Source organism: Nothobranchius furzeri, chromosome 17, assembly GCF_043380555.1.
Source record: "Nothobranchius furzeri strain GRZ-AD chromosome 17, NfurGRZ-RIMD1, whole genome shotgun sequence".
Classification (NCBI taxonomy): Eukaryota; Metazoa; Chordata; class Actinopteri; order Cyprinodontiformes; family Nothobranchiidae; genus Nothobranchius; species Nothobranchius furzeri.
Window position 1 is genome coordinate 39715748 of NC_091757.1, and position 11916 is coordinate 39727663.

The 11916-nt window shown below is 42.2% G+C and overlaps 1 protein-coding gene across 1 annotated transcript; it reads left to right on the forward strand.

The window, feature by feature from the left end:
- The first annotated feature begins 323 nt into the window (after window positions 1–323).
- LOC129160130 (uncharacterized) lies at window positions 324–10466 on the forward strand. Its single transcript, XM_070546022.1, has 5 exons — window positions 324–2765; window positions 3404–4429; window positions 6943–7098; window positions 7342–7437; window positions 9406–10466. The coding sequence occupies exons 2-5, from the start codon at window positions 3404–3406 to the stop codon at window positions 9721–9723; spliced, it is 1596 nt and encodes a 531-aa protein (XP_070402123.1). The 5' UTR covers window positions 324–2765; the 3' UTR covers window positions 9724–10466.
- The last annotated feature ends 1450 nt before the right edge of the window (window positions 10467–11916 follow it).

The following is an 11916-nucleotide window of genomic DNA, read 5'->3' on the forward strand; positions in this document are numbered from 1 at the left end:
CCGAGAGCGCGCAGTGGGGAAGCGCCCTGGCTGGCACTCAAACTGCATGTCGAGGGTGGCGAACAGACCGTCTGGGCTCCCCGTCTCTCCGTTCCACCTCTCTGGGAGACTAAAGTGCGGCCCCTCTGTTGGTGGAGCGAGGGCTTGCTGCTGGAGAGCATGGAGGGCTGTGGATAATTGTAGGATGAGATCGGTCTGGGAGTTTTGTTTGGTGTGGAGCCGATCGATCAGGGCGTGGAGCTGAATGAGTTCATTTTCCAATTGCTCCGTCTTTCTTTTCATGCGCTCGAACTCCGCTGGATCTACGGACTCAGTCATCCTGTCACGATGGTCGACTGGGTATGGAGTTGAGCTTGGTAAAGATGTTTGATATCTGGATTATTCGGTAGAGAACTCTGATCAGGGGTTTCAATGAAACGATGACTGAGTGAAGAGCCGGTGCGGCGTCTTCCATATATAGGCTTGGGTGTGACTGGGAGAATGCCGGGAGTTCCCGCGAGGAGCATGCTGGGAAATGTGGTCCAAGATGGAGGCCGGTTAGCTGGGAGAGGCCGGTCTGGGGGCTTGGGTTCTGACAGCTTCTCTGGCACACCGTGCACTGTTATACCAAAAACTTTTGTTTTAGTAAATGTAATTATTTATTGTAAAAAGATAAATAATGCTGGAATGAAGCTGAATCTTACAATTAGCAAATAGTTGAGGGTTGTTCAACTAAAAAAATAAAAAATAAAGACTGAACAAACCTTCATACCCTGGTTCACTGGAGATCTGTCCTTTCGTGGTCACTGTCTTCAGATATAAGCCTTCTGGGACACCTAATGGATCGTGTTGATTTTCTTTGAGGCATTTCCACAATTTCATGCTGGCTTTTTAGCTTCCCCATTCCGTTGTCCGCTTTCACCATGGCGATGCGCTCCGTTTCAATCAGGCTGTACAGCAGGATTTCCCCTCGTAGGCAGCGATATTTTTCATAACTCCGATTGCTTCATGCTATAGATCGTTGGAAAGCTGCTTTTATGTACTTTTATGAACCATTGGAATTATTTGAATCTGATAGCCATTCAAAAGTTATAAAACGGAGCATTTTGGATGACAAACTCAGCACGTCTCTGAATCTGTGTTGTGATTTGTTGCGCTCAAGACAGGGAATCCCGGTGGCTACCGTAATGTATTGTATATGCTGTCATGGTCTGTGTCGGCGTCTCATCTCATGTGTCTCCTTTTGTCCTCCATTTGTTCTCTAGGTGCTCCTTTTGTGTCCTCTAGCACCCTCATGTGTCATGTCTGCGTCTCTATATGGTGTCTTCTGTTTGTAGACCTTTTTATCATCCCCTCAGGTCCAGTGTTCATTTGGTTATCCTCTGTGCCCCAAGTTGCAGCTCCAGCCTCTTTGTCCCCAGCTGTGTGTGGGTGTGTGTTCATTCCCCAGTTCATTGTGTGTGTGTGCACCCTAAAAAATTATTCAGGGGCTTAGTAAATTTCATTATAATTCTAAGTTAGATGACCTTGATTAAATCTTTGAAAATCACAAAAGTGTTATCTTGAGTTGAAAATACTGAAAAGAATGTTTAAATTTTCAACACCAGTTTTTCAGTTGAACTGAGCTTTTTTGTTCAAGTTTATTTAAAAGAAATAATTCTGTATTTGAATCACAGGGTGCATTATTTAAATCTACTCAATATATCTCATATAAAGTGCTCAAAATAACTGAGACACTGGTATTCATACTTATCATTGTCTTGAACTTTAATTATTAATGGTTCAAAATCAATATAATTTTGTCCCCCAATACTAACATAAAACTTTGAGTAAGACTAATGACCTTTGGCATGTACCGCGCGCGAGGAGCATGGCCTCATGGGAGATTTTCTGCACATTGAACGAGAAGGACACACGTCCCCTGCAGACTTGGTAACGTTTTCAGGTAAGTGACCAATTCTTACACTAGCTGTCTTTATCCACACCGTTCTTTTATAACATGTTCTGAAGAAAGCGTTTGTCATGGTGGCTCACTTTTTGCAGCGTGTTTGTGCACGTTAATTTAAGTTTTTAACCCGTCTTCCAGTCAAGGCGGCTAGAAACCGCGCCTTTTTATCCTTTTACGTTCTGAGTCGCTATCTGCGTTCCGGGTAATTTTACCGGAATGTCCCGGTACCCGCGACCTGACCGTTTAATCGGGGGCATTTTAGGAACCACGTGAAAGCAGGTGTGCTCAGACATTTCTAGAAAATGGCCCTGTTGAGTCGCGGTGCGGGAGCTGCGGTAGTCACGCGGGCTTTGGTAACTAAGAAGACCCCGCGGAACAGTTCATAGCAGCAACCATGCTGCTTAGTGGGGTTTTTCAGAGCATATAAGACGCTGTTTTCAGCTTTGTCCCGAACCGTGCCAGTTTTTGAGAGAACGCTGAGAGGACCGTGGGTCAGCAGATTACCTCATCCAGGGCCGGTCCTAAGTACTATTAAGCCTTAAGTAAACTTAGACTCGGGGCCCAACTTCCTTTCAGATCCCAGAAACTAATGAAAAAAAAAAAAAAAACTTTGGTCCTTTGGGTCAAGCCAAAAGTACCATCATTTCCAGTATAGTTACTCCCTATTTACATCAATACATGTTTATTTCAATCCAAGCTAAAATTTCTTATAAGAGACTGATGTAATGGCAGATTCTCAGTGACATGTTTTGTAATGATAAAGTTTTGATTTGTATATTTTCAGCCACATCTTCACTACCAGGAGAAAGAAATCTGCATCAACTACAAAGTAAAGCAGGTAATTTTACTCAGAGGACTTGATGTGTTAAAATCTGGAATTATATGATGTTGTTTTATACAAGCTGAGTAGTGGATGTTGATACCACCTAAATATTTATACTGGTTTTGTGTTGGGTTATTTTAATCATACAAATGCCAAATCTAAATTTTCAGAATTTTTCTGTTCGGTAAATATATTGATGAGTTCATGGTCTGTCATCTAGTGTCACCATACTATGTTTTTATTTATACAGCGTGGTGATGTGATTCAGATTATTTCAATGTGATTGAGTATTGTACTTTGTTCCATGTTGACTTATTTGTAAGTTGTATCCTCCACCTGAATTGGTAGTGAGTATTGGTTATTCAATCAGTTAATCATACAAAAACTGTAAATATGGTTATACACCATTCTGTCATCTTCATACTGTGAGACATATTTTCTCACAATTTTTTAGGTCACAGGTGATGAGATGGCAGTGTAAACTCTGACCTTAATACATTCCAGAGTACTTGGTGACACTTACCCCTTAACACCATATTGTGTTGAAGGCAAACAAATGGTGTCAATAAAACGTCACATTGTTTGTTAGTGTAAGGGGAAAGACTCAGATACCCTCTTTCTTTTTCTTTTTTCTTGTGGTTTTTATTCTGCAGATGGACTCCTTTGCCTTGAAAGTGATTTTTGGACAACAGAGTGAGAAGCTTGTGCTCTCTTCAGGAATACCCAGGACTGTTGAGGAGTTGCATGAGACAGTGAGAGAGACATTTGGGCTAGTTGAGGATTTCACATTGCACTATTATGATGACTCATTTGGAGATTTCTTTACACTTCATTCTCCCAACCAAATCAAAGATAGGGGTACAGTCAAAGCTGTGGTCATTCCATCAGTAGTGCTTACATTGATTCCTCAGTGTGAAAATCCCTCAGATGTAAGTTCACTGAATGAAAGTTCAAGCTCTTCAACCTATAAAACCACAAAGGACCAAACAGATGGATCATCTCTGTCTTCAGACAACACTTTCATACTCTCCCCTCTTCAAAGTCCTCTGAAGACTCAATGGCCAGATGAAATTGTCATTCCACTTTTCTCTGTGGCAACAGAGACTGTACTGAAAAATGCCAATGAAGTCTTTGTTCAAAATGGCACTGTGCTGAACAATACTTCAGTCAAGTCAGATATAATGGAAAAATTAGCTGATTATATGTACAGCTACACAGCCTACCCTACTGGCCTTCAGATTGGAGAAGTGGCAGAGGCTCTGGTCAAAAAGCACCCATGTCTGACAGAGCCAGGCAGTCGTAATGGCTGGATGGGATGGATGTATAGTCTTAAATACAAGATGGGAAATTACAGGTCAAAGTTACGAAGTCTTGGAGTTCCAGAGGTTACTTGCAACTCACTGAAGAACAAGCACCCTGATGACAAGGCTCCAGCGAAGAACATAAAGAAGGCGCGGAAAGGAGAAGTGCTGTTTCTGCCACACTATCCAGGACAAGATGGTAAAGAACAGCAAGAGCTAGAGCGACAACAACTGATTGAGTGTAAGAAGAAAAACCGCACAGCCATCAAGGATTTAATGTGCAAAACCTTTGCACATAGAAGACATGATATTATCAGCCAACAGCTGAGTGTCAGCAACATCAAGGACAGATGGCCGGCATTGTTTGACATCTCCCAAGTAAGTGAACATTTAAAGAGATATCCACTTGTAAATAAAATTGGTCTGTTACATCCCCCATCATAAGATAAGTGAGGAAAAACATGTTGCTACCATCCTAGTGATTTTGATGGTCTTGCAGCAGCCAGGTTGCTTTAATTTGTCATAAGACTGTAGAATCGCTAGGAATCTGAATCAAAACCAGAATGGTTCTAATTGAAACCATTCCCAAGCCTAGGGAACAATAAATGTTAGTAATTTCCATTCACTTAACTTGTTTTAGGCTAAGCTAATGTAACCTGACTGAAAAATGACTGGGCTGATTGCAAAGTGCCTTTGTCTCACTTATCTAACTCTGGAGCACATAACGACAGACTAGATTTTACTGAAGAGTGAAGAGTATTGTAATATGTTTAAAGGTTGGTTATGTATTGTAACCCCAGATTCTATGAGTATAGGCGCAACCCTTTAAGTGGGTATTCCCCTTTTGCGCGCAGCACTTAAGTTATTTAATCCACGCCCACCTGCTGTGTGGGCCTCACCCTGGTCTAGCAGGGGCGGCGTTAGGCCCGGCTACTTGGGCTGAAGCCCCGGATGTTTCACGTTAAGCCCCGGATCTAAAACGTGGAAGTAACATGCAGTACCAAAGTCCAACAGAGAGGGAGCAGCTGGCAGTAGTTTGTATACAGCCTGCCTGAGCCTCCACCACTGAAGAAGAAGCCCTTCAGCAGCCGGCTTCTTCTGCACTCTCTGCCTGAAACGCATGAGTGAAGATGGACATAAGGACGTTTTTTAGACCAAAAGCACCGTGACAGAACCCCAGCTTTGATGAGACTGGCGTTGACTCAGGTTTGTGAGTCTTATTAGAAAATATTTGTTGTGCTGCTGGTTTGCCTAAAGTTAGCTTACTATCAGGTAAAGTTGTTGGAGAAAGAAAGGGAATATTTACTATCATCTCACACTAAACACTAACAGGAACAATACTCTGCCCTGAATATGCTTAATATGTAGCTTCAGATTAAAAATTATGTGGTACAAGACAAATATATATGATGTTGACTAGTGTGTGTCACGTGTGTGTGTGCGCTCGTGTGTGTGCGCGCGCACGTGTGTGTGTGTATGTGTTAAGCCCCGGATCTTCTTCAGTCCTAAATCCGCACCTGTGGTCTAGTATAAGTTACGGTGAGACCAAGAAATCGGCTCTACTGTTTTTCTTCAGCCAGCCAGAAGATGTCCAGGGAGACCATCCGTCTGTGACCATCCTGCTAGACCGGCTACATCATGTCGTATGACCGACATGCCGTCTGCGTGGGCTGCCTCGGTCCTCACCATGCGGACCTCGCCCTCACACCTTAATCCTATTGCCGCTCCTGTTAGCTCCTCCTGCCAGAGGAAAAGCAGCGGAGGTCAGCCTTTTTCAAGGCTGATGCTGAGGAGGCGTTCCCGCTAAGAGAGAGGTACTCATTGGAAGAAGCCATCGAGTTCTTCGATGGTGGGCCAGAATTGGATGATTCCACCCACCGTGAGGAAAACGGCAGTGGTGGCAGCTCCACTGCCTCCAAGCTGGGCAGCCTGGCGACAGAAGGGAGGCGAATAAACAGACGCTCATCCGTCCCTGGCCTTCACATGTCGGCGAGGACGCCGCTCCCAGTTGTTGGTGCGCTGCTCCTGGATCTGCCTGGCATCATCCATGAGGATGCTGGTGAGAAGGGACTTCCCGTCCCTCAGCCTGCTCCACCCCCATCAGATGATCTGGCAGGAAGGTATGCTCCGCTCACTCTCGTTGTCCAGATCCCATCTGGCCTCAGTTCCCAGCAGTCTCTCAGAGCCAGCGAAGATTAGAGCGCCGGTCTCTACCTAGGGCTTCACAGAGGGCTTCACAGACCAGAGTTTTCCGCCTGTTCCCCCTCTAGAGCCGAGCCTCGCTTCAGTTTTCGGCACCAAAATGACCAAGGTTGTTGGACAGCGACCGGCCCATCCCGCCAAACTTGACCAGCTGATAGCAAGGTTCTCTGATCGCGCACATCAATGCACTGTTCAGTCAGCTGCAGGGACTAACAACACTGCCTTGCTAGCATTTGTCATCTCCAGGAAGGTGGAGAAAGCAGAGCTGCCGGAGGAGCTGAAAGGCTTTCTCTGTAAAGCCGCTGACGCGATTATGAATATGTGCGCCACTTCAGCGGTGTGTTCCTCTCGCATCGCTACCTGGCAGACGATGGTCCAGAGGGCAACCTGGCTCCGCCTCTTCCCTCCAAGATTATACAATCTCACAGGGAAATAGTGCAAGCAATTCATAACATAAAATTTAGAAGCTTAGTGGAAGATAATACTTTATGTTAAGGCTTTAGTCCGCATACTGAACAACTCCACTTATATGGATTTATGTCTGGATGAGTAAATTAATCTTTTGCATGTTAGAAAATAAGGTCCAGGTTGCAAAAAATGGTAGTTCCACTTAAAGATTTTTTTTTTGATTGAATCAGAATTTTGGCCTTCAGATTTTTGTCCTTTGTTTTTTGTCCTCTCCCATCCAGGTCAGTGCAGAGTTTCATAGAATCACAACCCTGAACCTTGAACCAAAGTTCATGTCATCGTTGGACTTGTATTCATCCAAACTCCTGTCCTTGTTTCAAGCCAAGAAAGGTGCTGCTGGACAACGCCACAGGGCACAGTTAAACCTTCTGCTTCAGGTAAGGAAGATTGCATTTTCTAACCACAAAAATGTTCCAACACAGCATTGAAGAGGCCCTCCACTAAAAACGGCTTTTCTTAGGTTTCTGTTCAATATTTTAGCTCCACAGGTGTTCTTACCTTGATGGTGGGTGTGAAAACAGGTCAACAACAGGAAAAAAATAGTTATGTTTAAGCTAGAAATGGTAAGTCATGTTTTAAATGTGCAAATTTTGCCTCAGTTGAGACTTCCTGTTTTACAGAGTGGAAATTCCATCGAGAAAAAACGAGACGTCATCATCAGATGTCTCATTGACCATCTGGGAGAGGATCCAAGTGCCTTAATCAAAACCTTTGAGGTTGGTGCAATAAATCTGTTTTAGGAATATTAGTAGTTTTAGCTTGTGAGATCATAGAAAAGTTTTAAGTTAATGTTCTAAAGAAAAAAAAACACTTCAAAGTAGGGCTGGGCGATATGACGATTTTAGACCGTTTTACGATCTACACATCTGACGGTCTGTCATTTTTGAGAGACCTTTTTATCACGATTCACAGCTCTGATGTTGAATTTCTGCCTCTGAATGAAAAGGGAACTTACCTCAGGCGAATGACACACCTTTGTTTGACCCTTAACCAATCAGAGAGTCATAGTAATATATTAGTGCCCCGCTTGTTTTCACCTGCGTGTGAACAAACATGGCTTCCGCCGCGGCTGAGAGTGACAACGAGGTTTTCGTTCCGAAGAGGAACGCCTCGTCCGTTATATGGAACTGGTTTGGTTTTTCACCAGATGACAAAGAGCAGCGAAACGTCATTTGCAAGGAGAGCGTCAAGGCAAGTGATGGCAACACCACAAACTTGTTTAATCACTTGAAAAGAAGGCATCCCAAACAATCCAATGAGAGCCAGCTGGCAGCTAAAGCTAAAAAGCCTGCGGCTACAGCGGCTAGTGCTTCTTCCAGGCAGCAAACGCTAACAGAAACACAAAACTCTCTCCCTACGACAGAGACAGCAGACGATGGAACAGCGTGACAGATGCAGTGACGTACCACTCGGTTAAAGATTTGTGTCCCGTGCGAACAGTAGGAGCGGGATTTAAGAACTTGATAAAAACATTGGATCCGCGCTACGAGTTTTCCAGCCGCAAGTATTTTTCAAACACCGCCATTCCACGCATGTACGCTGAATGCAAAGAGAGAGTTGCAGAAAATATTCAGAATGCGCAGTTATTTGCTACCACAAGCGATTAGTAATGTGTCGGTCGCGAACGAACGAAGTGAACGACGGGAGCCGGCTCGTCATTGGGAGCCGTCCCTGCCCCTCCCCCCTGCCTTGGTGAAAGCTACAGGCGATTGGTCAACAGAGCAGTAGGGGCGGGGAAGAGGGAGGATCAGACTCAGACAGACACACAGCAGAGCACATGTGGGAGGAGGGAGACGAGAGGGAATGAGGAGGAGGAAAAAGGCGAGAGAGAGAGAGAGAGAGAGAGGAGAGTGCGACGAAGATGGTGAGAAAATGAGCGCCAGCAGTCGGAAAGTGGAGATTTCTTAAAGTGTTCAGTTATTAAATCCATAGAAATGATAAATATTTGATATATTGCTTTTTTTACATTAGTCAATTATTTTACATATAGTTTAGTATTATTTTGGTTATAAATGTACTCTACGCAACAGAAAATCTGAGAAGTCACTTGGGAGTCGAAAGAGCCGGCTCTCTAAAGAGCCGGAATTCCCATCACTACAAGCGATCTCTGGTCCAGCCGCACATCAGAGCCGTATTTGAGCTTAACTATCCACTACATGAGCAACTGGGAGCTACATAGTATTTTGAACAAGTTAATGTTTGCACAATACGTTTGCAATTGACATGTTTGCACTTTAAATATGTTTACGATTTTAATTTATGCTAAGTTACTTGAAAAACGAGAAAAACAGATTTTTGTAATTGTTTCTCTCAGGGCTTTTATCATCTCTGGTGTGAGTTTAAAATATAAGTGTGTTAGCACTGTGCTGATTATCCCTAATATGAATAAATGTTTATTTATTCAATGTTTCTCTCCTTTAATACGCAATTGAAGTTATGCTATTCATGGACAAAAAGTCGTGATAAAATTGAAATTGTGATAAAATATTGGAAAAATCGTGATATTCTATTTTTGCCATATCGCCCAGCCCTAGCTCAAAGCATACAAAAGAATAGCATTTGCTCAAAGATTTTGGAGCACAGTGCCCACATATTATGAGTACCAGTGATGTCATACAAATGAAACTTTTTGTTTCAATGTTTGGAAATATGTGAGCTTAAAACAGTTGTTTCTCTTTTTAAAGGACAGCGCTGATGCTGTCTTTGTTGAAGAGGCTTTGGCTGAGGAGGTGATGAAGATTTACCTGCTGCAGAATCAAGACAGGTCAGGCGAACCTACTGATGTGGGTATTGTTATTGAAGGCGTTACTGTTCTGGGCAAACTTGGGAATCTGAGCAAAGCTTGTTGCTATCTTTTGGGACTCTGCTATGCTCTGGATCTGAAATATCCCAAGAATCTCAAATGCACATTTGAAGCATTTCAAAAAGTGTTCATGGAGCTGGATACAGGAAACCTTTCTGTCAAGGTTCAAAGACTGAAAAATGACCTCTGTTCATTGTAGACAAAATTTCACAGGGCTGTTCGTAAAGTGTTAGACTTGTTAAGTGACATGTAATGCTCATCAAAAGGTTCAGTTGTGGCATTACATAGTGTTGGCATTCCTGTTCATAAATAATGTTTGTACCATAAACTGTGTTTTGAATTAACTTTCCAGATTTACATTAAGGTGTAAATGGGAGAGTATCTTCTGTATGTTTTTTTTAGTTTGTTTTTTTAGCACAATCTTTTTTGAAACCTTTTTATTTAAATTATGGATGTTTTTTGGTCACTCTAGTTACAATCTTCCCAATTTTTTGGAATCAAAATAAGATGTTCAAAAACTCACAGTGCAAATGTTTATTTATTTTTATTTATTTATTTTTTTCAGTGTTTATACTTTTTTGGGAACTTAATTTTATTTTTGTCATTTGACCTTTTCTGAAAAGGTAAAGCACTGCATTCACTTGAGCCACTTTTATTCTTTGTATGGCAGGTACATTTTTCTTGTTGTTAGCATCAATATGCCAGTTTTACAGTTTTATCAAGCATGCCAGTTTGGATACAATTTTATTATATAAGACTGTTGTGACTGAAATTTTACCCAAGTTTTATCCACTGAATGTAGAACAGATTTCAGGTCACTGTGTTCAGAGAAGGAATCTGCTAAATGTGTGATTCACAAAAAAGCTGGTTAAAATAAATCATTGTGAACAATGTTGAACTGACGTGGTTCTTTTTTCCTGTGTGTGTGTGTATGTATGTATGTGTGTGTGTGTGTATATATATATATATATATATATATATATATATATATATATATATATATATATATATATATATATATATATATATATATATATACACTTAATTCTAATTAACATTTTTGCTTAAGTTAACTTTAAATATTAAGTAAATTGAACCATTATTTAAAAACAAGTAACTGTAATGGTGTAGGTTATATGTGCCAAGCATTTCAGCATTTCCTAATTAATATTTTATGTAGTTTGAACTTTTGGTTACTGTTGTTTTAACGTACATTTTCAATTGTATTTACTCAATTTTGAATGTTACTGTAACATCTTTAATTGTTCATAACAACTTATTCCATTTTAGTTGGATTTAATCTATTAATAAGGTGTATTTAAGAGATGTGATTGTTTTTACATTTACTTATTATTTTTGAGTGTAAAAGTGTTGCACCAAAATATTTAAGTAATTATCAGTTTTAGTTCTTAGAGTGTGTGTGTGTGTGTGTGTGTCCATTCCCCAGTTCAATGTGTGTGTGTGTGTGTGTGTGTGTTGTGTGTGTGTTAATTCTTCCCGCAGCCATTAGGTTTAGTTTGCCCTCCTCTGTTTCTGTTTGCCCATTTTGATTATTAGGTTCACCTGTCTTCCCTCCAGCTCTCACTCCACACACCTGCCGCCATTTTCCCTAATCACTTCTCCCTGTGTATATAAGCTCTGTCTTGTCTGTGTCTGGTGTCGGTTCATTGTTGTATGTTGTCAGCGTTGCTCGTGCTCTGTTCTGAGCTTTTGCCTTCAGGTCTTCTTGCTCTTTGTTGAGCTGTGTCTCCAGGTTTTTGTGCTCTAAGAAGAGCTTTGGGTGTTCCTGTTCCCCAGGACTTATTGGACTTTGGCTCGCTGCCTTTGGATTACTACCTTAATAAAGGATTTTTACTTTATCCTCCACCTCTGCCTCATTCATCTGGTATCTGCATCTTGGGTCCTAAAACATCCTCCTACACCAACTCATGACATATGCATGCAAAGCCCCATTTTTAGTCTTTTCAGCACTTTTGGAATTTTAATGATATCTTGAACGGTTCAGGAATTATGGTAATGAGAAGTGCGCATGTCCAATCCCGTCTGCGGCCACTGGTTGGTAATAAGAATATTGTGGCATTAACAGAGGGGTGTCGGCGGTCAGGGCTAGGGGGCCCCCCAACACAAGGGGGCCCCAGGCGGCCGCCTACCTATGCCTAATGGCAAGGCCGGATTAACCATACGGGCAACTGGGCAATTGCCCAGGGCCCACGATCTCTAAAGGGCCCAGGGCAGCAAGGGCACGAGCAAAATACTGTAGGCCTATCTGTAATCTCCCGCTTTATATTAAACTAGGGTGACCGTACGTCCGGTTTTTCCCGGACATGTCCACTTTTCACTCTCTGTCCGGGCGTCCGGCCTGGGGGTTCTTGTATTGATGAAAATGTCCGAC